Source organism: Cyphomyrmex costatus, unplaced genomic scaffold (genome assembly GCF_001594065.2).
Source record: "Cyphomyrmex costatus isolate MS0001 unplaced genomic scaffold, Ccosl1.0 scaffold135, whole genome shotgun sequence".
Lineage (NCBI taxonomy): Eukaryota > Metazoa > Arthropoda > Insecta > Hymenoptera > Formicidae > Cyphomyrmex > Cyphomyrmex costatus.
The window spans coordinates 1,896,534-1,923,901 of NW_017275337.1; the positions used below are offsets into that span (position 1 = coordinate 1,896,534).

Sequence of the window (27,368 nt, forward strand, 5' to 3'; positions counted from 1 at the left end):
TTAAACTATATTAATTTTTATTGATTTTTAAACTCAATTTTAACGTTCTCAATGCACCTTTGTGGACAATTTGCATATCTTATACGTATTACTTGTGTATCGTTTATTTCTTTAGAACTAGAATCTGTTGTACATAATTTTTTCTCGTTAACGACAGTTGCGTGATGTATATTTATGCAATCTTAACGTATAATACGCGTGCTTGCAGAACGAATTGTTTCGTGTAATTCGCGCTTGTGTTATTTAATTGTCACTTTGCGTGAAATAGGAACCAATCGGTAAACGATGTGGAAATGTTCCGATATGCAAGACGTACATTGCGCATGACGGGCGTGCCCTATCTCTCTCGAACCGTGCCAAGCATTGCCCGATCGATCAGAGTTGGCCAGCAAACGATCAAATCGTGACACAGCGAATGTTTAGAAATTTTATGATGCGTCTTGTGATACACAATATCGCAGGACGATCGATATTCATTCACAGAACGATTGTCATCGTTTTCATTTCTCTTATAACAACGATTCGCGTATTTAATAATAATATAATTATTATATTAATTCTATATTGTGCACGTTTTTTTACTATCTTACTAATTCTCATTATACTTAAAAATCATGTATTAAAGGAAGAAAACATAAAAAATGATACAAATTTAACTGTCTTCAGTTTGTTACACAAATCATATCAGTTTTATTGAAAGATAGCGATGTCATTTTTTAATCTGTACTGAATCAGTAAAAAATTGTATTTTTAATACATTAAATAAATAATTAATTACTATCTTTTAGTATTAAACTGACCAGGATGAAATTGTTCATTTTCAGTACGTATATTATGTAGATTTATAATATAAATTAAGGGAAAACGTCACCAAAAAAAAACTACAAATAGCTATGTAATTTTTTTTTTAGAGACGAAATCAAATACTGATCTGCTCGATAATTTATTTTAATTTAAACCTACAATTTAATCTAAATTTCTGTGTAAGAGTTACAACTTATAGATTCAATTGCTGTATAGCACAATCACTATTAATCTCTTTTCCGTATAGGATTAAAAAAAAAAGGGAGCTTAGCTCTCTTATCTTCAATTAGCCGAATAAGTAAAACTAATCTCTCTAAATAAAACTAATAGCACAATGCACTTCCTGTTGGCGGCGCATTAATGCCGCAGCACGGTGAATCGTACCGTAGTGCAATTCGCGACGATGCGATGTGCCGTTTCAAAGAACATCCCGCGTCCGTTGTTTTCCTTTTGGTACCGCCCTCAGAATCGCGATCGCCGCCGGCATTAATTACCGTCCATATCGAACTTGCCTCCCATCGCTCATCGTCGTTGGAGTTGTTAATCTTCTCTTCGATCTCGCGCGCACTCGACTCGATTTCCCGCGGGGAGAATGACGACGCGTCGTCGTTATACCGACGAAATTGCCAGCCGGCTACCGAATTTTGTACATCCCATCGACGAAAATTAACCTTCACTCGATTAACAGCAACAACTTCGCAGAATTCGCGGACTGTATTATCGAACCAACAATTATACAGACTGACAAAAATTGCAAGATGCCATATTGTGTGTTATAAATATATACCCTACTGGAAAAGGGGACAAAAATTAAAGAAGAAAACAAATACTTACATCACAGAGTGATATGCGGAATGATCTTATTGCTACTGCAGTTATTTGTGGATTGGATACTGAAACTTTCTTTCTCTCCTCTTACGCCACGATATTAATATAATCTTCCTATTATATAGATGTATATTGTATGTATAAGCAAATACCAAATCCGATCAGCAACGGAGAAAGCTACGTTTTAACATCAATTGGGATACAGGTCGAGTCCAAGCACCACACGCACGGCTTTCTCTTTTTTTCCGCTGAGAAATACGGTTCTTCGACGTTATATATGTAATATATATATATATATATATATATACACATATTATGACAGTGCGTACCTATACGTCGCAACGTGTGCGACTTTTAACCGGTCGGCTTGTACAGTGCAGTGACCCTACGGGATGCGCTGCGCTGTACTGAACTGCGCTCGGTGCAACCGAGCGCACCGCCGTGTATCGCGTTGTGTATTCAGTACAGACGAGATTGCATTCGAGGAGGAGAGGCATCCTCTGTTTCGTGCTTCGAGACCGCAAAGATTAACGAGCGGTTCGCGGAAAATGGCGGCATAACCATTAGAGCGACTGTGATTCTTTGTCTCTATTTTACAGTCCGAACGGAACCATATGAATACACGCGACATTGAGCTTGTGCCGATAATGTCGCTCGGCGAAGCGCGAATATTTGATGGCGCAAGTAGGAAGTAACATTGTCTCATGTGAAATTGTGACGATAATCAATTCTATCACAGCCGCTAAATCTGACAAAAGAGCATTCGTTTGACTTTATCATCTTAATCGTACTCCTTATATGGATCGTAATTATTTTCAATAATTTTTTTTAAAGATGTGTAATCACAGATCTTTGTTAATCAATTAAACTAATTGAAATCAAAGAAATGTAATCCATAAAGGTACATTAAATCATTTAAAGTTGAAATCGTTGAAATAAAAAGGCGTAAATAAGAAATACATATATCATGAGAAAAAAGAAAGAAAGAGTTTTATCTCCCGTTTTTATTACGGCAACATCTTACTGAGGAAATGAAAAATTAGGTCACTTGTCCACCAACAAGTGCATCTCGTGTACCGGAAATAATGAAATAATTCTTGCGTCACGCGAACGGCGTCTTTCGTGTTTGCTACGTCGGAAAGCAAGAATTGAGTTTGACTTTTCTCTTGTATAATGGAACGCGAAGAGTAAAAATGTTGCATGTCGCTTACATAAATGCTCTTATCTTACAAATTAAAGTAAAAATTATAGTATGATAAAATTATAGGACTTTGTTGATAGCAAATAATATAAAAGTTGCAAGTTTTTGAAGCAAACGCCTATTTTTATACATTTACACCTCGTAATATATTAGAATGTAATTAAAACGAACATTCCAAAGAGAAACATTCTGTATACTGTTAAAAAAATATTGTATGATTAATGAATAAAATGAATTTTATTACGCTACGATATTTGAAGAAGTGTCGGATGTTCCAATTAGTGTAATTTTCGTGCGAAAAAGCAGTAAATAAGTTGTTGTAGTCTGAGAATAGTATTTAAGGTACTGTCACGAATTAAAACAAATTAATAAAATTAACGTAGTCCCCCCAAATTGCGTGCCGAACAATCGTCGATCTTATACTACTACGTATATTAGTTAATTATTAATTTGTTTTAATTCGTGGTAGTACCGCGGTAGTTTATATATGTAAGCGATTAAAGAGTTAATGTGATTACGATTGGAATATGAAGTCTAGAATGCAGACCAACAATGAGAGTTATTCGAAACGTTGTCTGACGCTATCTATCATATTTCGTAGTCCCTCTTTTTCTATGATTCTTCATTATATTTCTGTGATCCCTCTCTCTCTCTCTCTCTCTCTCTCTCTCTCTCTGATTCTCTTTCTTTTGCATCGTGAAATGAGATATGTGAAAAAAGAATTAATTAAACAGAATATCATTACGGCGAACTGTCGTTCGGTTTTACCGTAAGACTAAAAACCTCATAGATCGGAGAAATGTGACTGACTGCTTTTGATTAACAGAATTAGATGAGCGTCGACCGCACGCTATAATTTAATCCGATGTTTGCTGATCCGGTTCTTTGAGCAGCGAGAAACTTACTACAAGGAAACCGCTACGCCGCGTTGTCCAGCCAGACGCTAATTAATACGTAGGAATTTATTAATGCGTCATCGGAATACCCTTTCTTTATCATGCAATTGTCTTACATGTAATATTTGACATATTATGTTACTAAATAAATTTAAAAATGAATGAAGAGCATAAGAGTTAAAAATTAAAACTAATCTTATATGTCAAATTTAAAAAAAAAGTTTTTATTACAAAGATAAAATAGAAGATTGATTGTTCTTAACAATATAATATGATATTGACATTATAGAAATTACATGTTTCGGCTTCTATATTGAGCCATCTTCAGATCTGTAATTGTACAATATACTTTATAAGAATTAAGCTTGCATGTACAATTACAATTACTTTAGTAATTGTAGATGCAAGCTTAATTCTTGCATGCAGAAATGTAGCCGTATTCTTACAAATAAGATTGGGGGACAATAATAACAATTTATAAAAATGAAAAATTATATTGTAAAAAAATTCATAATAAGAAAACGATAATTTTAATATAAAAGTAATATCAATCACGGAAACACTTTTTTTAAAATAGGTAAATATAAAAAAATAAGTTATTATATTGAAAATGAATCAAAAATTTTAGGAAATGAAAAAGTCACGAGTTTATACCTATACAGGGTGTCCCGCAACTATTTTATCGTGTAAAAAAATGCAAAATTAAAAAAAAATTAATTCGAAAAAAATAGAAGGAAAAATCTGCCCACGATCAAATTACTCTTAAAAATCATCAAATAAATCTAAGTTTTTATGAGAATTTTTTTAAAAAAATTAAACGCATACTTTAAAAAATTAATAATTTTTTACATTAAATTTAAAAAAAAATTAAAAAACAATTTTTAAACTTTTCTTGATATTTTTTTTTGAAAACTAGAGAAAAAAACACAATTTAAAAAAAACGTTTTATTTGGATTACTTTTCGCAAAGTTATAGGCATTTGAAAATTGCGAATTTTGAAAAATGCGAGTTTTTAAAAAAATTCATATCTCATGATAAAAAAATTAAAAAAAAATCATGGTAGCTTCTTGCGATGAGTACTATAATATATCAAAATTTCAGCCAAATCAAAAATCCAAAAATTTTTGAGTGGCCGATTTGGCGTGGAATGCCTCACATATATATGTATATATATATATCAATATACATACCTATATGAAAATGACCAGAAATCTTATTTTCTGTACTTTTAGATTAGAATATCTCAAAAACTTGACGTGATACGACATATTCACGACTATACTTATAATCAGCACATCAAATCGGAAACAATTTTGTTTACTTTAAGGTAAAAAAAGGATGAATTTTTGTCGTTTAGTGTAAACATTGAATTTACATATAGGTTTATTTAGTAAATTTTAGTAAATAGAAATAGTTAGGTTATTTTTAGTAAATAGAAATAGAATTCACTGCTTTTTAATGCGAAAAAAATAATTAGTTGTTTGAGATTTTAAAAGAATTATTTGATATAATTCCACTGTTCATTTACTTGAAGTTAACAAGTACTTGAGATGTTTGCTTTTGTGCGATATCATGCCACAATATTTGCTGTCATGACACACAAAAGTAAGAACGAAAAGTGAAACGACGTTGCTGTGTCTCGAAGCGACAGCGAAAACGAATAATACGACCGTATCAGGACAACAATTTGCCACGACAGTTAATATCAAGCGAGTCTTAAATACAACTGTCATTCACGCGTCGCGCCAACAGCTCCATCGATGGAGCAATCCACCATCTTTGGATCATGAATCATTGAATAAATCATAATTTAGGAAGAGGAATGGGCTCGTTAAAGCCATGAACATTTTCGGTTTCCTGTTCAACTCATTCTCGTACAAACGAGAGAGAAGGAAGGAGAAAAGATAGAAAAAAATCCTCGCTTCGATGCAACACACAAAGGATACACCCGCTCCGAAGTAAACGTCGTTGTCGTGACACTCAAAGTCGTCTGACGAGTTTACGTCGATACCGGTTGTCTCTATCTCACGTTTTCGTTCTTAGACGATTCGAGTGAACCAAATTACAGTCATCCGTCTTTCGCTCTGACGAGCATCTTTTGCACATTGCCTGAATGTTTCGTATCAGGAGTGTCAGTACAATTTGCGCGGACAGTTTCGTTTTTTCAGAGTCACGAGGTCATTTACACACATTCCTGTAAGCCTTTATTATGGAGTATATGTGTATATGAATATTATATAATATAATACTATACTTTATGGGTACGCATTATTTTACGTTATTTTGTCATAAATATTATACTGTCATATATATATATATATATAATATTATACTGGCGGATATATAATAAATTTGTATTTATCATTCTAAAGTACGCGTTATTTCTCAGAGGAAAGAAAATGCTAAAATTTGTTTTACTCCGATTGCTTTGCAACCAAATCAAGAATCAGTATGATAAGTATAGCTGGATATCGTAAAACTAAATCTGTATATTATATCAATTACGTTTACATATATCTTGTAATTTACATATATGCTATACTTTAATCTCTATAATGAGAATCTCTTATTTCAATCAAGACTTGATGTTAAAAAATATCTACCGACTCTCCGAATATGCGATGCAATGTTAATTGAAACATTAGTATTTCGCAATGATCTAAGCGGAAGATTGTGACTGTCGTAGAGCTCGTCCTTTTTCTTCACAGCCAGGGCCTATGCTCCTTGACCTTACATTCTGTTGCGAAGTTATCAGTTGATCTTACTTTTTCAGTCGCGTCTGTTCTCTCAATTCTGACAGTCTATCGCTATAAGAGAACCTTACTATATCTGTTATGCCGTGTAGTCGTTTGATTTGACTTCTTATACAAAATAGATCATAATAAAATCTCATAGAAAAATCAGTCACTATACTCTAAATTAGGTCGCTCGATTTGTTTATAAAGAAATATTATGATCAATCAAAAATGTTTGCGCAAACAAGCGCTTCAGAGATAAAAATATATTTTAAAAGTTTATTTGATCTTGATTGAGTTTTTGAGCATACAATTAAAGTTTTATTTAAAAAAAACAATTATCGAATTGATCCAAAGATATACCTAGTTTTTTATCATTACTCTCTCTCTGTCCATGTGTATGTATTATAATAAAAATACTGGTGTGTATGTGTGTATTCGTGTGTAGGTAATAATTAATCCTAAACCAGTAAATGGTAATTAGAATTCTGATATTAACTGCATGCCTCTTATTTATGTCAATAAACCTTTTGTTATCACCGCGTTTGATCTGTTCAATTCTATTATACATAATGTTCTTGCCAGTCATAAACTCCCATTTCAGTTTAGCATTAACGAGATCTCTCCTTTACGTCATAATGCACACACTCAATAAACTCTCGCACCCTGCGTCTCGTATTCTAAACTCAATTTATATTCTGTATACAACTATCATTACAAAACGTGTATAACAAAAACATAATTTCACAATAATTAATTATTCGGTTTTCTCAAATAAAAAAGAAAAATTAAAAGAATAAGAATTTCACACCAAAAAATACATAGACACACATTATGGAGAAATATGCAATTTAGATTAAATATTAAAATAAAAAATTTTTTTTAATTTAATTTTTATTAAATTGAATATTTTTAAATTTCTTTTTAAATGGTTGACATTTTCTTAAACTACAACATGATAAGTATCATTAGATAATTCGAGAAATACTAATTTCATTTTATTTCAAGATGTGTACTATAATGAATAAAGATTGACGAAATTGGATTCATGAGAAATATTTTTCACACTCTCACTGCCAAGCAATTTAGAGAAGTTAATGGGATTGACGGAACAGGATTCCAGTAAAAAAATGTGTCATTCTTTTCGCAAGAGTGATGTCCTGGTAATCGGGAATTCCCTCCGCATTTTGATCCTGCCTCGATCCTGAGAAACAAGTATGCATCCCGAGAGTGCGAGAGAGAGAGAAAGAAAGAGATTCTGCAATTTTGTTAAAACATTATTCGTGTTCTTTGCGGAAAGCTGAATTTATTTCACGGCGAAAATGAATTATGGCTGCAGTTACGTTGAAATATTATCCCTGATTGCCAGTATTGTCCGTATACGGTTACTCGTAAAAAACAGTGATGAAAAAGCGTGCATTTCATCGATTCTTACAAAATATGCAGAACAATATTCTATTTTAAGATATATTCAAGATATTTATGTCCACAACTTTTCCATTTCTTTGAGAAGATAAATATTTAATTCATAATTATATCATAGTTTAATACGCTTATATTATCAAACATCTTGTAAGCTCTTTTTTTATTTTTATACTATTTTAATTCAATTATATAAAGATGTTTAGAGAAAAACCATGAAGTTTGACCAATATAATTTCAAACTATTGTTACACTCGCGGCGACTCGCGGCGACTCGCGCGACGGTCGCGAGTGTAACACTATGCTTGTAAATGCAACGAACATTCGATTTCGAAAAAATTTGTCGAGTTTTATCAATTACATTGCACTATCACGTCGGTTTTTCAGAACAATCGGGTTCTCTATTTTCTCCAGCGAAAGAAATCGGATGCGAGCTTAGCGAATATAAGATAATCTCGGTAGTCATAGATAGGCAATGTCGCACACTTGTCGACGTTATATGTATCTATATAAAAGGATTCGGCTAGTTAACACAAGCATGAGCACGTTACTGGTCTGATAGTGAATGGCGGTGATCTTTGGGATCTGGTGGGATTCAGCGCGCAGCCGTGGCAGCGGAATACTCATCGTTTTCTCTCGTCGTTATTTCTTTTCGTGAGCTCCGTCGGGCTTTGCAGGACCTGTACGAGGACTGGTCCGCGATCTATCGTAACCGCATTCCGCCTTACCTCACCTTACCCCTCGCACAATCCTCTTAACTTTCCTTGTGCTTCACTGACTGCCTTCTCTCTCTCTCTCTCTTTCCCTCTCCCTTCCCCCTCCCTCCCTCCCTCCCTCCCTCTCATCTTCCATTCCTTCTCCCCCTTCTCTTGCGCTCCTTTTCCCTCTTCTTCTTTTCTCCCTTCTCCTTAGAATGCTTTTATTCAGACTTTCTCTCCTCTTCCTCCTCCTCAGTCTCGTTTCCTCTCTTTGTTCCTCTACTATTTCTTCGTTCTTCTTTCTTGGGGATATTTTCAATTTCTTGTTCAACGATAACACTATCTAATAAATTATTATTTCAATCTTTCACTTGCTGCTTTCATTAATTATTACGAAGATTATTAAATATTAATAATTTTGTCTGTTTTTATATCTCAGTAAACTACATTTTTGTAATTTTTAAAATTTTAATTATATATTAAATAACAACAAAATTGAGTTTCAAAGAGACAACAAGTGGCATAATTTTTTATTGTAAAGTTTACGTGTTAAAATTAGCTATAATTGTCACGTACGTCTTAAGCAAACATTCAATCAGTATTTTTTATGTATACGTCACAAATCATAGACAAATACAGAGCTTATTTTCCGAGTAATATAAATATTAATATTACTGATACACGTACTAATTGAAAAACACAATCAACAGAAATAACTGATATAAACCTATTATAAAACCGTGTGTATACGCGGTTTCTGGTAGGTTGAAATTGTTATTATTTCCTGTTCCTATTGTCTGCGCTTTTCAGTTGTGTTTTAGATTTTATTAAGAAAAATAATATCAGCTCTCTCCTTCTCAACCTCTCTCTTTTAACGACCGTGAACAAAAGAGAACTGAAGTTTGGAAACACGTATGCGCTGAGCTTCGCGCGTAAATTTGTTTTGCTTGCGATTACACAAAATCAACCTGCCGTGAATCTGTGTTTATACGAATTTGTGCTCGGTTGCGAACTCCTACTTTAGATATGTATGTATATACCAACTTGTCTGTGCCATCCGTCAGAGACCCGCTTATAGACCAGAGCGAGAAGAAAAGAAGGGAAGAGAGACAAGCAGATCGCGTCGATATCTTCGAATACGAGCATTACATTACGGCCAGGTTTCTATTTTCCTACAGGTTTGCTCTCCGGAGATTCCGGACTTTTATCGAAAAGGGACTGGATTTCATATACAGGATCTATAATAGAAGATGTAGCGATCGTAGCGTCGTAGAAAATGGACCAATATCATAGTCGATTATTCTTCTCATATTGTGATTGGTTAATTTTCTACGACTTACGATCCCGCTACGACGCTGGTATATAAGTTGTAATTAGAGACCTGATAGATCGTGTCTGTCGATTGTTAACTGTCGGTTTTTGCCACGACATATACACATGTCGACGTATACAATTAGCGTGGCATGACGACGCGACGGTGAGATGCGTTCGGGGTTGCCGTAATGATGAGGAGTCGTTTACAACTATGTATTACATTTCCAACTATTATTACAGCAAATTTTTTCCTGTGTAACAATTATGTTCAGATCTTCGCGTAATACATCATCTCGTACGTCATGGTATTCCACCTTATACCTACTTCGGTTTGAGATACCATCTACGCCGATTTATCATCGGCACACATCAATACTGTATGCGCGCATAACAGCCTCCGTATGCCAAATTTGCAAAGAGGCAAATCATAAATGGGAGCCTCATTTTTAAGATTCTAATCGGTAGATCATAGAGAATTAAATGGTAATCTAAGTTTATCATAAAGATATTAATGATGAACTTTGTGATAAACTTTGATTACATTTTTCTATTTTCACAACTTTAGAGATATATAAGCTCACGTGAGTCTATGACACCCGCTAAATCAGTACGGATTACGAAATTATCCATATACTCTGGTATAGGATTTGAAGTTATAAACTCTCTCGCGACCTATCCGTCACAAATCCGTCGTTCTCACACGAAGCTATACGATATATTTCTTGTATTGTATATAAGTGAGTCTAAAATCATTTAAATTAGTTAATTACGAAAAGACTAATCAAATCTTTTTTATTTTGGGATCAATAGTCGCTCGCGATGCAATCAAATGTTGGTGAAAATTCAAATTCAAATTCGCGAGAAACGCGGCTGGTACGTAGAAGGTCCAGGAAGTCCAGAATTAATCCTATAAGGCACTTTCGACAAAGGGGCTAATCCAAGCTCGGTTTACTCGCGCTCTCGAAAGAGGCAACCACGAATTACGTGCTTTCTTGACATCTTGGTTGGAGCCTCGACTTACGAAGAGGCCGGAGCAACCGGTAAGCCGCGTCTATCGGGCCCTCTGAAGGGCCGCGCAAGCGGCGCTTCGGGGCACTTTACACAGCCGAGGCTCACAACGGACCTCCCACTGGCTCTTCGCCATCGAGAATCTGTCTGTTCCCTTCTTCTCTTAGCTATCTTTTCTTTTTCTTCCTCTTCTTTGTCGTTTTCTTGTCCATCTCTCTCTCTCTCTCTCTCTCTCTCTCGCCGTCCTCCTTCTCGCGCCGATCTCTCGATTCGTCGAACCGCTCGCTCCGTGCTACCCGATCAACGACGATTCTACGCTTTCGCTGGTGGTAAGTCGAGAGAGATCCGCCGGATGTTACGAAACCTCAGCGTGACTCTCAGGCACAGGACAAAGCTAGACAGTTGAAAGTACACATTGGATCCAGATAAATATTAATGGAAAATAAAGTGAAAAACTGTAGCTATAGGAGCTAGATGAAGAAATAAACGCAATCTCTTTCTCATGTCTTTCCACGTATACTTTTAATGGTGAATCTCACGAGTCATTTTTTGTCTATAAATTCGTCGAGCAATTCGGAATCAATTTTTTTTTAGAGAAGTGATTTTCGATATTGATTGGACAACATTTTATGACCAATCATATCTTACAACCATATACGAGTGAGTCAAAAATTTGTTAATTTATAACGTATAATTTGCATAAATATAACATTTCTGTTCGATGAAGAGAGAAAGACATAAGTCTAGGTAAAGTATCCCTTAATTTTCAGAACTTGATCTCCTCGCAAACAGAAAACACCCAGCGCGCGCGTTTATTTCTTACAAACAAATTCTACCTCACGTTCAAGTCGAGTGCATTGAAGCGGTTCTATCATTACTTCCCGGACCACCCCATACGTCGCTGCCAAGCTACTATTGTAATTAGCTCATGCCGGCCATGGTTACGGTGGATCGTGCTGATTTGTGAGAAACGATTGCGAATAGCTTAAAGCCTGTTATTCGCGAGATTGGGATGGATGCGCGCGCGCACGCGCGGTGCTTACTCAGGTGTACAACTATTACGAACGGCACGGCACGGCACGGCTTACCTGCTCATATTTCTATTCTCATGACCGAGCAACCTGTGTAGTCGACCTTGACTCGTAACTCGCTCTCTTCTGCCGTCTGTAAAAAATCTTCAGAGTCCGACCCTCTTTTACTAACAGCCATGACGCGTTAGTTTGATACCGCTCGCCGTACATTTATCGAAACACTAGAGCTCTGCAAATGCGCATTTACTTTGAAATGCATGCGAACGCATTTTTCCCGCTAACGTGTAATTTCAAAATCGCTAATTTTACTCCAATTGAAACGATGTTTATTAATATTTCTGCATTTTATTATTTGTCTCACGAAAATGAAAAGGTCATCAGTTTTCCTTTTATTATGTTACTAATAATTCATGTTGACATATACGTATTTAACTTCTAAATATTTAATTATCTCAAAAACTTTGAGAAAGAGAAATGAAAAGTATTTTCTAGAAATTTTCTGAAGGTTCGTCATTTATTATAGATTCCTCTCTATCTCCTAAGGATATATCATATGTATGTATATAAATTTATAACTATAAAAGTGAAATTGTTTCGGGGGTTCCAAGAACCTTTACCTATATTTAAAGGTTAATTATAAAGAAATGCGTATTGATGGTAAAATATGAACATTTTCCCTTTTCAATATCAAAATAACCTACATAGATCTATGTATATGTATACTTATGTATATTATATTACTTTTTATGAAAATGTAGCAAAATCATTATAAATCTTGGTGCTGAGTTAGAACATTGTAAGCAATAATTGCTTACAAGTGGCGAAAAGTTGCACGAAGATGATAAGTTTTTAGAGGAAATTGTATACTGAAACAAAGCTTCGGTTCCAGTCTTGATTATTTGCGCATACGATGAGATTGCAGAACATCACGGAGGAAGGTCGATTCCCCGCTCGTCCGCGCAGAAAGTTGTACCGGCTGTGTAGTTATATGTGCATCAGCTTCCGAGGTTACAGACAGTTAGTAAGAAATACTCCATGGACGATTGTATCGAATCGGACACTGGCGAGTCTTTCTCGCTTGCGGCCCGCACATACACGCATCGCTCTGTTTATACACTATGGCATAAATGCCCGGAGCAGTCGTGCGATATTACTACCTTGCTTCGTAATGAACCGTTAGCATAGCTCTTAATACCAAAGTGTTCCAGAAGCTATTTGGAGCGAAGACGCCAAAGAATTGATTGAACAAACAACTATAGCGCTCGCCTCAAAACTTTTACAAAACTTATAGATTTTACGTTAAAAACTTATCAATTTTTGTATAAGTTAAAATCGTAAAATTTTATTTTTTTTTAATTTACTAACTTGATATTGAATACATGTATGATTCTTGGCTCACGTATGTAGATTTAATAATTTTAATAATTATGTAAAACGTTTTCATTTCTCTTTGTGTGTATAAACACAAGTTTTAATAAATTGAAATTGTAATTTGACTTTGAGATTATAAAATTGCAAATTTATTAGCTATATATCAGTTGATTTTCTAGACGGAGCTTTACGAAGTAAATCGCATTCTAGAATAGTATCAGAGCTATTTATACAAATCGAACATAAATGTTACGTATTGCTTATTGTTAGATGCGGTGAGTCCGTAGGGATTAAGTTCTAATGGGGAATACGGACCTCATCGCGTGTGTCGGGTCGGTAGTAATTATTCCTTCGTGCTGTGTATTGTGCAAAACAATAGGAAAAGAAACACACGATAATGAAAGCACTTGATAGCACTGCAAAACGTATGTACGTTGTCAGACCAAAAGATTGATTTAAATGAGTCGGCAATTAAGATTCCTTCCGAATAACGGAACTAATTGTCCACAAGCGCGGAAATCAAAACGTTATGACTCATCTGTCACTCAATTCATACTATATGTTTCAATGTTTCACATGTGTAATAAATGTGCAGGAATATGGTGAGAGTCTGCACTTGTGCTACTCTACTAAGAGAAACTTTCAGCAGAAAATCATCATATTTTAAAAATCATTATATTTTAAAAACTTTCTTCAATATATTATTCAAAAATATTAAGTATTATAGATAAAAAAATTAGAGAGTTAAGAAATTACTGAATAATATAAATAACCTGAAAATAGTATGATGAAATTATACGTACGCTTAACTCATGATCTAAAGAACACTTTAAAGACGCAGATTTGTCTCAAATTAGAAAAAGAAGTGTCCAATTTTATGCGTCCATTACAGCTGATGTATACATTATAATTCAGCAATTTTAATTTACAATTATATTATTTTTCGAATAAACTATTATTTTATAATTAATGTGTATTGCTCCTCTCTTTTGACATGCAATTGAAAAGGTTATAGGAAGGGCCTCGTTGTCAGAGATGATAAAAGCCCCGGTTTCGTCACGGAAGAAACCGTTTCTGAAAACAACCGGAAACGTCGAATCAAGCGTGCCCCTCGAGCGCGGGTGCCATGAGTTGGATTTTTTTACTGATTTCATGCCGTGGGACTTGCGTGCGCTACGGTGCAAGAAATGGAACATATTTACAGTTAATTATATGTCAGCGGTATTCGGCCATCATATATAATCAATAAAAAGTATATTATAAGTTGAAATATCGTATTAAGAGAACGTCTGTAAAGAAAAAAGTACATAGTGTCGTGAGCGCCTCTTAAATTCGCCGTGAGGCGCGAAATACACTGTTTTTTCTGATTAGTAAATTTTTCCCTGTAGCACTTTTTCTTTCTTCTTATCTTTTTTCATATAGAATTTTTTTTTATTTACCTTTTTATTTCTTTTTTAAATTTCTGTTTAGAATAGAGATTTGATTTTTTTTTTTAATACTTGTATATGTTTACCTATATATTTGATGTGTGTAAGTGTGCGCGCGTGTATGAATATTAATCCTTGAAAAAATCCAAATCCTATAGATATCTGGCCAATCCTAGATAATACTGGCCAATTTAATACTGAAAGACAGTATAATTAATTACTTATTTTAAATATATTAAAGCACTGTCGTTCAGAGCTTTTAGTACTATTCTAAATAAGCAATTAATTACAATCTTTTAATAATAAATTGGCTAGTAGAATTATTTCACAGAACTATTGCAGCACTAAAGATCTAGCTTGATCGTTTAGGGTCCTTATTTCCTAATTGTTGTGCATACTCACATAACACGCGGTCTTATAGAAAACTTTGTATTATTTATAATTTCATTTATCCTATATTACACTTTTGTATAATTATTATAAAAAATTACATATCCGAAAGAGGTACACCAAGAGAAGACATTGTCTCGAAAGAAATTTCGTGATGTTATCGTTACGTGTAATGTATCAGAATAAGTGATGGAAATTAGATAAATACGCAACTCTATATATATATATATAGTATACATATAGTATATATAGTTTGACTGCAATCTCTTAAGAGATCTAAGATCTTAGGCGACAAGGTGATCATTAAAGCCTGGTTTCTATTCCTATATTCTCTTCGTGTTACAGCTGAATCGGACATCTGTACTTTCGCGACGAGAACGGAGCATTTTCACGTCACGAATAAACCATCGACGGGACTGTTCACGACGGACACGAGGCCGAAGGCCCTGAAGGAGTTGTACGAGCTTGCTGCCATAGTCGCCGTACGAAGTTTGGATTCCTTGAGGAGGGATGGCAGCTCGATGGATATGTTCCTTTGCACACCGGTTCTCGGTAAAAGGAGACGAGACCACAGCCTCGACATCGAATCTAGAGTCGTAAGTACAATTTCTTCTCTCTTTTTCGATGAAAATGTCGGGACATGTTCTCCTCTGATTGATATTCTTCTCCGCGGTTCAAGAATCAACGTCAGATATTTTCTTTTAATTTTACTTTTGTCAGCATCGTTTAATGTATGTATAATAATAGCAGTCAATTTTTCAACATAACTAAAATCATATACATATAGTAAACAATTCTTCATGTGATCCTATAATATCATATACAATATGCCTGTATATGTTGAATTAAAAAACAAAGCTGAATATATATTATACGTCAGCAAATCCATTTCGAATTTAGAATAGAACAATGAAATATTAGATAATAAATGACTTTTTAAACTTTTTTCAACTTAATGTTCATTTAAAAATATAAATTTTTACGTTTTGCTAGAATCTGTAATAACTTTACCATGCGATTATTTAATCGTGTCTTACTATAACTACACGTAATGAAATCTTCTTGCGAAATGAGAAAGTTGCACAAAAGCTACAGCATGTTCATATATATATTTTTTCAATGTGTTATATAACGATATACTTAGTTTATCGTCTTAGTACACTGTTCCCCTTGACTTCACAAAATATGGAAGGAACTGAATATTGAGTTCAGACGTTTAGTTGATGACCGAACACAAAGATATATACACAGACTGCATGACTCAATAATCCTCAACAAGACAAGAGATATTGACTTACAAATACTAAGAGGAATTAAATCTGACCTCCTTACCTACTTAATTCGACATAATTAACTTTCACCGTATAATTGAAGAGTTCATAAGATCGACGAACCTCTCTCCCGCACTCCTATTTCTTTGAAACAGCAGTAACGTTTCACCGAGTAACATTTTCTTTCCACTTGGCATCAAATGTATTATGATTAACTTGCATTTTTTTCTGCACTTTAACTGACATTAAACCGGTTTATAATGTTTATATCAAACGAGGATTATCACTCGTGACACACAATAATAATAATATAACGATAATATATACTATAACTTTATATACTTGATAAGTGGAAAAGTGTTAATTCCATAGATTATCTCCCGTTCAAGGATGATTTTTAAGATAAGTTAATTGAACGTGTTAGGTGCTTGAATTAATTCTCGCTGTTGACCGGGAAAGGTCAGTATTTGTGCTGTTCGCAACCTGCAATGAAGGAAATCTTGGAGACACTTGGATGGGATGTCTTATCTCACCCGCCCTATTCATCTGACGTTGCTTCATCAAATTACTATTTGTTTCGGTCGATGCAGCATAGTCTTTCTGAGCAGCACTTGAGTTATTTCGAAAATATCAAAATATGGCTCGATAACTGAATCGTTTCGAAAGAAATTTTTCTACCGCGAAATCCATTTGTTACTCTAAAAGTGGAAAAAGATTATAGCTTTCGATGGACAATATTGTGAATAAAGTATCAGATACCTTTTTAAAATAAACACGAGTTTTTTTTTAGCAAAAAAACAGCGAGAATTAATTCAACCACCTTATAGATACACATATAAATTTAATGTGTTGGTTTTATGTAAAACGATACTTAATTTTAATATTTATTATATGTTTTAACATTCATTATATATTAAAAAATATAAATTAATTTAATATATTAATTCAGTCATTAGTACATTTGTAAATTAATTCTGTATAACGTATACGGGTATACTGTCTATAGTGATATTTAGGAACTTTTGTAATGTATAAATTGATTGTGAAATAGTCAGGACAAATGAATATTTTTAAAATCGCTACATATCTAGATTTACTTTTGCTTCCCGAGTATATTATAAAAATTAAAACTTGCTCAACTGCCCGACCGTTTTCACGTACTGGTCGCGAACAACGGCTAATGCATCGAAGAAGTTGGCAGACGGTCGGAACCCAATCCGTTCCGTATTCTGTGCGTGAAACCCGCCCGGTCGGCGAGGTGACAATGGTTAACACCTACGCAGGTGCTGCATAAGCACGTCGTTCGTTCTTTTCTCTTCACTGCGGCGCGCGTTGAATTTCCCGCAGGGAAAAGAGATGACCTTCTTGTTTCGGGCTCCTGGATCTCGCGGAAGAGAAAAAAACGGATTATTTGTTACGTGCTCTGAGATCAGGTCACACTAAGCAAACAAGTGTACAAAGTGGTACAACTCTCACGGTACGAGAAACACACCGCATTTCCTGAATTTTCCTATGTTTATTTGACTTAAAGCAGCTACTCTTAATTTTGCAGATAGTAATAGATTTATTCGTAAGATTTCATCATAAGATTAATGAGAGAAAAAATACACACGCACGCACACACAGAAATACTCCTTTATAAAAAAAAATCTTCTCTTTTATAATGTTACTATATTACATACTTTATAAATATATCTTTTTAGATCATTGTACTGAATATGTATATAAAATCTATAAGTTTTTTTTTTTCGTAACGTTTAAAGAGGCAAACGTGATGATAAATCAATATGAATAATTACGTGTATAAAAGGAAATATTTTATGGGATGGTAACTTTATTACGCGTATCATTTTGTTGCAGCCGGCTGCTATCGAAGATCTTCGAAGATGGACATCCACCGAAGCGCTTGGCGACGTCACTGTACCACCGGACTGCGCGTCCCGAATCTTGGGCGACACAACTAGCGACGATGCTGTCGATCACAAACTACCCAGCCCCGAGGAACAGGTTCAAGCTATCGCGCTCAAGTAAGCGGTTCTTCTCAATATGTCACTTGTATAGAAATCGCCGCATGAAATACAGAGACCGAAAAATCTTTTCACTATTAAGGATCAGATTTATATGAATGATAATCTTGATAAAGTATCAAAAATTCACGTTTGGTTAAATCTTCGACATGAGTTGTTAGATCTTGGATCCTTATGTAAGGACATATACGTATATATGATGTATGTGTGTATATATACATATATAAAATAAAAAATCCTTTGTACTCCGAAAGTATTAATGATACTTAATGTATCATACATAAAATACAATAATATTGAACATTTTAACGAATTGCATCTTAAAGAAATTATCATATGTTTATCAAAATGTCTGATCAATATGATACAAATGTCATTGATTTAACATTAGAGAAAAATATTGGCAAAGATTGACAAAGAAGATTGAGTTTTGAATGAAAATTATTAATTTATATGGTAATTTATGAAAAGTTTATAGTCAAATTAATGCAATCTGTAGTTTAAATATAACATTTTTATTGTTTTTATATATACAATATATATATATATATTGTATTGTATAGTATAACTAGCAGTTTCTACACATATGCACAAGTGTAATTTATATACACATATAAAGTAATGACGTATAAGCATGTATAAGTCAAAAGTCTGTCACATGGTTTCCTGTTACGTGACTTGATATGTTCTTCAGTTCCATTCAAATTTGTATCAATGACAGACCGACAAGCTCCCTATTGTGATACCAAAATGTACTCTTTCATCATAGATTCCCAGCGGAAATCGTAGCAGTGGATGTGAGCGGACGAGGTTTCGAAAGAATGTCGATGAGGAGAAGGTCCTTGTTGTCAGGACCAGAGACTCAGGAAATGGCGGTTAAAAGGAGATCGCGACCACGCAGGCCAAGAGGAAAGAGACGAAATACGATCGCCGGTACCGATCAAAAGGAGATTCGACAAGCTATCGGAGGGTTCGTGTCTTGCTATAATTGATCCTTCAATTTCAAACTGAGGAATTTTGAGAACTCATTTAATAATATTTGTTTTTACGACTCTTAATTACTATTATGTTAGATTATGAGCAAACGGTTTTCTCTCTGTTTTGTATTTCGGGTCCGAAATTAATGTAATTGTTATAAAATTCTGCTTATTAGTAAAGTGTTATTCAGTTATTCTTGTATATACGAAAAGAATAGTTTTTCTAAAATGTTAAAAATTTAATTACATACAGATATTTGAATTACATAATTATATATACTATCAAAATGATATTATATAAGACGCTCAAACTAGTTGCTAAAATGTCAAAACATTTTACAGCTTTGCTCATCATACTTGAGTTTGCTACATAATTATTTTAATGGTCTAACAAAATTATTTTCCAATCTATCTATCTTGTATAAAGATCTATATAGGATAAATTTTTGGATACTTGTACAAAGTTGGTTCTTTTCATTTTTTGTACGTGCCACTCAAACTCCGGAATTAATAAAAATTATTTTAATAATCCTTTATTTTTTCACGATGAATGCACCAATCGCAGAATGTTTTTTTCTTTCAACTTTCACGACACGATAAATATACTCGTATAATCGAGAAGTATGCATTTTGCTCGGATACATCTTATCGCAGCGGTTCTGAAGATCTGTACCTCGAAAGTCAGCGCGATTTGTCACGCTCGATAAAGTGCGCTCATATTTTCGCAGTCATCCAAGCATGAAGAATCTCCCTTATTCTATCTTTGTACTCCCATTGGCAGGATAATAATTTCAGATCATCTCTCTCCTTCCCTCTACGTACCATTATTGTCGTATACGCTATCCGCTATCACATGCGAGACCTCCCACGGGTTGTAACAATTTAACTTACGTATCAATTGTAGTATACGCGAATATAATAAATCTGTAACTAAACCATCATCATATGTCGTGATTTATTCAATTAATCATTACATGCTCATGCGTGAATCTGTCGCGCTTAAATCCTTAAAACGTGATGCAAATCGTACTCGCTACAGTACTTGGCATCATGTTCACGTCATTGAGATTATTTATCACTGTAGGGAGACGACTGGCGACGAGCCTGAGGAAACAATGCCAAGTGCCACGCCGAGAGCGCATCGTTCAGCGAGCACGGATGTCTTGGGCTCTATGAAAAAGGACTCACCCACGGAAAAGAAGTCGCACTTCAACACGCTGAAGGCATGGGGCATGTCCAGACTGAAATTAATCAGTCCGAAATCGAGTCAACAACAACAGCAGCAGGAAATGACAATAATCAGCGCGGAGACGAACGAGCAAGCTCAAGGTCAAACGAGATCACCAGAGGAGATCAATATTTACGAGACGGTGACTACGAGGCGCAGGAGGGACAAGTCGCACGAGAGGAAGCCGAGCTCGTCTAGCTCGAGTGGCAAGAGCACGGCCAGTATACCCGTGTCAGTACCGAGCACGGACAACAAACAGCCGAGCGTGAAATTGCGCGAGAGCGCCGCCCAGAGGCGAGAACGACGGAAGGGCAGCAACCGCGACGATGCACCGCACTCGAGCTCCGGAAACTGGAGCGCCTCGTCTGAAAGCGGAAGGGCTAGCATCGGCAGTGAGACCACCACTACCACTCATCAGCCTAAGTAAGAAGAAGTCAAACAGGAATATATTGACAAAATAAAAGAAAATTTTAATAAATATATATATATCTGTTTGAGAACAGTTTTAAGTAAACATTTATTAAATGTAAACATATATACTTATTTGATACACAAACCTTTAATTTTATTTAACTATAACCTTTTTATTGTGAGTAAACATGTATTCCAATAGTCGCGTTCTGCAGAATATTTATTCTGCAACTGTTGACATTTTTCTTCGCATTGTTTGGGTCCTAAACTCTCTCTCTCTCTCTCTCTCTCTCTCTCTCTTTTAGATCTATATGGCTCGGAGAAAACTTCCGCTGATATGGGCGAAAATTTTGTATTCTATTGACCGATTGCCAATTGAAACTTCCAACGCGATTATTGTCTTAATTCACTAAAAATTACAACAGATCTTTAAAATAAATTTTACATATTTGAGCATGTCTAACAAAAAAAAAATTAATTGTAGAAATTCTGTTGAAATAAAACTCAAAGAAGGCAGAATCTTCAAAAAATACTATTTCTTTGACTTACACCTTTTTAAGGAAAAATCTGCCCTTTTTTAACATCCTCTTTTCAATTATTTTCGCGAATTGAATTTTGCCTAAATTTCTTGAACTAGAGATTATGTATTACGAAGAGATTATTTTAGATTAAATTTACACACCTTCGCGCTTAATTTGAAAATATATATTATTTCAGATCCACGACGACAGCTTCTATCGGCACATCCTCTACTTCCCTAAGTCACATGAGGCGATTGAAAGGAAGGGACACCTCGGCTTCATCTTCAGTAACCTCTGAAGGCACTCTGACACCGGATATCATACAAGATATCACGGTGGTACCTTTTTCGGACGATGGCGAAACATCGTCGGTATACTCCTGCGACACGGAGGGATATTACACTTCGTTTCACGTGGACTCGGGCCTGAAAACTCTTAGAGAGGAGGAACCCATGCCACAGAGTCCTTTGACCAAGACTAACGACGTTGGCTCGGACCCCACTTCGCCGATTGTGGAGAATGAGTACGAATTGTTTGGCAGAGGATCAACTTCTACGACAACCAGTTCGGCTGGAACGGTTTGCACTGCGCTTATGGCACCACCGCCTCCCGAGCGCAAGTCCAGCCTCACAGTCGTTGCTATGGTAAGTTCAAGTTTCGCAATATTTTAACTACGATAAGAGATAATGGAATAAAATTGCAAATTAAACTGAATATTTATTTCTTAAGAATTTAAGAGATAAAGATTCTACGAAAATTGGACGAAGTTAAATTAGATTTAAATAAGATTAGAAAATTAATATTGGATTTTATATAAATTACATCAATTTTTAATAATATGACATCAACTTTTTCGTGCATATAAACAATAATCCCTATTTCAATTAACTTTCGTTCTTCTATTTAAAAATTAACAAATTTCTTAAGATTATCTTTTTATTAAATTGATATAGAAATACTAGTATCAATTTTTATATTATAAATTATATAAAATATATTTCTAAGAATTGTATCTGTTACTTCAGTAGCAGCATTTGGAGCGCAGCGTGTGCGGTTGCCAAGTAACTTCCCACTCACACGCTCGCGCCTAGCAACTGCGACCGATGGGCGTGGCACTTGACAGTAGGCCGGATAAAACGCGCACTTATTCGCCGATCTTAAAAACTTAATATCTCATTAATTATTACGAAAATTGCAAAATGGTAAAGGACTTTTCGACTCAATTTAATTCGTTCTACTTGCTCGCCAGAGATTACACAGTCATTACTGGATACTCTGTGCATGCTAAAGAGAATAAATTAGGGATAGACGACACACAGAAAAAAAATCTCGACATTTCGTATCCTAACACGTACCGTGCACGAAAATATTGATATACCAAAATCTGCTGGATAATTTTCAATATTGCTGATATCGATTATATGGAGATCCGATATTTCTATCTTTAGGTGCGCATCAATATGCGTGCCTAGTACTGATATCGATATGCTCGAAAAATCGACCTTTTTGCAAAAATAAGAATTGGAGATCATTTTTTAGACTATTTCATCGATCTTTTTAAATAACTATTCTAATCAGAATTTTGTTTAAATTACATGCGCACTGCGTAAGAGGGAAACTAATCTCAAGTTTAAATAAATTTTTCTCTGATTGGTAAACTTTAATTTCCATACTAAACTAACAATCCATATTAAATGGGCTTAACGAAACGAAAGTTCAATGTTTCTGTTCAAATATCGTCGATATGGAAATACAAAATATCGCGGGGAAGAAGTCGAAAAATACCTACCGATATTTAAAGTATCGATTTAATAACTAAAACAGGCGTCTAAGGTAGGCTTCCATTACAATACCTTACTGATGAGTCCAGTATTGGAAGCCGGGACGAAACGCCAACATTACGTGATATTCTTCGCAATATATTAGAATTAATAGAATTAAAGATTTTAATGAATCTCAGGCTCGAAGCCCTATTCTCATATTAGTTTTAAATTCGTTGAGCCTTATTACAATAAATATTTAAAGTATCGACCCTGTATCGCTCTCTATTCTATTAAAATATAATCAAACTTAACTTAAATTTGTGTAAAATTATTAAATATTCTTGTAATAAACTTGAGATAATATTGGTAAAAAGTAATTATGTAAGTATTTGATGTCTGTATCTTTTAATATATATTTAATTTTTATTGACAGGTTCACGGTCAAAACGGTGGCGAATCACCCGATAGCGGCCACAACACATCCTCATCTCCCGTCGAATCTGCCTCGAGTCCGGCCTGTACCGGTCGTTCCTACTCCGAGTTCGAATATTCAGAATCTAGCGATCTAGAAGGCTGCGAGAGAATCGAGAGGATCCGCTCGAAGACAGCAATCACAAGCAGTCGGATTCCGTCGATGTGTGTAATCACACCACCCGTATCCGACGACGAACACGCGAGAGAAACCGATCAGAGCGAAAAGAAAAACGAATCAAGGAGAACTGAACCGCTTCAGGGCGGCGGTTCAGTGTTAATGTCTGCCACTGTCGGCACTTCTAAGATGGAGGTGATCAATGGCCAGGACAAAAATTTATATGCCACCGTGCAAGTGTTGCCGGCGGCTGCCAGTAACGACAGACCACAGACAACGGCGACGATAGGTCAGACATCGTCGTCGATCAAAATCAGTCCGCTGAGCGGAGTTCTAGGCAAGCTTCGCGGCGTACTTCCGGGCAAGAAGCACATCACGAAGAACAGTGCCGTGCAAGAGCTCTCAGACTCCGGCGACTATGTAACCATAGCCGACGTGAGGAACAACAACGACAAACATCCCGCGGGCCCGATTTCATCATCATCGTCGTCATTAGGTATGACCACCGTTCGATCAACTATCACCTATGCCAATTCCGACATCTTCAAGAAGGATGCCGAGTATGTGAGTCTGAGCGAGTTACCGAAGAAACCGGATTCATCGTTAGAGAGAAAGAGACAGGGCGCTCGAGTCACTCTAAATTCCGAGGGCAAAGTCGTTTATTCGTCCGATAGCCTGAAGAGAAGAAAGGGAGCGCACACGACATTCAATCCGGGTACTGTAATTATTATTTCAATTATTCTTCTTTCTATCAGAATTAAGAATTTTTTTCACTATAAAATTTTTATTTAAACAAATTATATATTACATTAGTATATTAAGTTATTAATAGAGTATTGTTTGTTTCTAACATAAAATTCGACACGCAAAAACAATCCTGATAAAGCTATCAACAAAATAAACTATCAAATATAATCCTTAATTTATTGTTAAAATTAAACTATAATAATTCTTAAGATTAGAATTTCTTCTAATGAAGCACATCTAATTCAGTTTTTTACACAACACGTTAATGTCCAGGTCCTTTTGTGAGGGAAGGACTGTCACCAAGTCCATCGCCGTTGCTTCATCGCGCAATTCCGAACATCCGCGCTGTCACAAAAAACATCGACGTCGTAGATGCCCCGAGCATTAAAATCACACCACCAACCTCACCTCAGCTGGGCAAGCTAATTATTCGGGCAGCGCGGAGTCCCGATCGCGCGACCAGTCCAGATTACGTGCGCACGCCGACGACCGTGGTCGGTCCCACGAGCCCGAACAGTCCCCACAGACAAGTCCGCGGGGCTTACGTCAACGTGCAAGGTGACGAAGGTAAGACGTCCAGCACTGACGAGCACCGCGATTGCCGCACTGGTAGATTAGAGGTATTATTACGCACTCTGACCGTTCCGTCACGCTCTAAGGACGAGTCCAGACAGTTCCCCGACAACCTGACTCTGGCGCCAAGTAATAAGCTCCCGGAGCCGGACCAATCTAGAATCTGCCATAGGGACTCTCAGATAGACAAACAAACAAAGCGCAAATTCGATCGCGACGAGAACCATCCGCCGATGCTCGATGGTGATGCAGTCGAGACAAGCGTTCGCACGATTGCTCCGTCAAAAGTCAACAACCACCCTATCGGTCTTAATTCCGTGAACTCGCGACTAGATTTTGAGAAATCGGGTCTTTATCCGAAGATCTTGAGAGTAACTGGTAATACGCCTAAGTTAGGTAGGAAACTGTTGATCTCGGATCTCGATACTCCGAGCTTTTGTAGAAAAAATTCCGATAGTCAAAATGAAAATACGACATTCAGTGATTGCGACATTATCGATAAGAACATGGCTGTCGATTGTACGGACTTAAATAATCAGACTGTAAAAAATTCCGATTCGACGCGCGGCGACAAGACAGACCGTAAGGTGAAACGTAGCGAAAGTTATCGCATGGCGAATAGTCCGATCATGTTCATCAAGAAACTCTCCGCGAGTAACCAAACAGAGAAGTCGTTCAAGATTTGCAGAACGCCCTCCGAGGAGCTGCAGGAGGAGTTGCTAAAGGAGAGAATCAATTATCCGGAGACAGTTTCCAGTCCGGAACCACGGGTCAGTAACAACGTGATCTTTGACAACACATCTTTGGTAACGGTACCTCTTCAATCGGTGCCAACTAGTCCTAGACCGAGGACTTTGGATTTAGAACCGGCTAGAGTGCTCAAATATTCTAGTAACGACACAGAAATCTGGTAAAAAAATATCATGTTAGCGCTATATTTCAGTAATCTTTGCAGTATCAATACGACGCTAAATCTAGATCAACAATTCAACTATTTGTGTGAAATTGCGCTACTCCTATTTTTTATCAAAGTTTACCAACTCTACAAAAAAATATAGATGTATATTTAACAGAATGTCGGTGTTAAATACATATAATTCTCATTGTGTTGACATGTGTGTGTACGTTTAAAATACCATATCAAGATGATATGGATTCGAAATTCTGAACAGCTAAATTCACACTATGTTATATCGAGAAAAACAACAGTAGCACGATGAGAATTACACTTAATACCAATAGCGTTAAATCTACACCTATGTGTATGTAAAAATTTCGCTTAAATCTAAGCACGTAATAATACTAAGGTACTTTTGCTAAGTATTCTGCTATAGAGATTTTGCATTAGAATGTAGTTAAAATTAGTTTTGCAATGCTGATATGAAGCGAGAATGATAAGATAATAACGACTACTGCAGACTCTGGCATAAGTCAAACCGAATTTAGAAAAACAAACGAACAAGGGTTTAATCGAGAGTAATCCCACTCTGGTAAAGTATGATAGTGAATGATAACATGCTAAAGGCACTGACAAGTACATCTGTACTAGGGCATAATCTGCTTCTGAAGAACAATTTTAATCGTATTAATAAGTAACAAGTTGCTCAATGAATGACTTAAAAATGTTATAAATATAAATTATCTTGAAAATATAATATATTTACAATTGAATCTTATTTTCATATAATTTTATTTCTAAAAAAATGTCGAAGTTAAAAACAGCATTACAGTAAAATATAATTTTTTTTTATAAACAAACAAAAGTTTTACTATCTGATACAAACTAATATTTTAGTCTAAAGAGAAAATCGTTTAATTTTGATGATATTCGTGAAATATTCGAACGAAGATGAGAAACATCTGCGTTAAAATAGAATATGACTTAATACGGCTGGAATATAGAATATCGTAAATTTTTACGATAAGCATCACGATATCTCGAAAATCGACGTTTTTATTGTCAAAGGTTCAGCGTGATAACTCTGTAGAGGATAATTTCGATGCGTTCAGACTTTGATACCTCGAGTTCGTTAAATAACGGTAAGATCATCGTATAAAATAGATCGGAGGATGAGTGGGAATCATCAAGGTCTAATCAGATAGAACTGGAGCGAGCGAGAGAGAGAGAGAGAGTGG

General features: G+C 35.5%; 1 protein-coding gene across 1 annotated transcript in view; it reads left to right on the plus strand.

Moving 5' to 3' along the window:
* Nucleotides 1-27,368, plus strand: part of gukh (NHS actin remodeling regulator GUK-holder) — an 89,777-nt gene that overhangs the window by 50,671 nt on the left and 11,738 nt on the right. Inside the window, exons 2-8 of the mRNA XM_018551125.1 lie at nt 15,471-15,721; nt 18,257-18,423; nt 19,193-19,393; nt 20,485-21,051; nt 21,757-22,204; nt 23,757-24,627; nt 24,933-25,226. Of these exons, the coding sequence (XP_018406627.1) occupies nt 15,471-15,721; nt 18,257-18,423; nt 19,193-19,393; nt 20,485-21,051; nt 21,757-22,204; nt 23,757-24,627; nt 24,933-25,226 (2,799 nt within the window). The remainder of the gene's footprint in view (nt 1-15,470; nt 15,722-18,256; nt 18,424-19,192; nt 19,394-20,484; nt 21,052-21,756; nt 22,205-23,756; nt 24,628-24,932; nt 25,227-27,368) is intronic.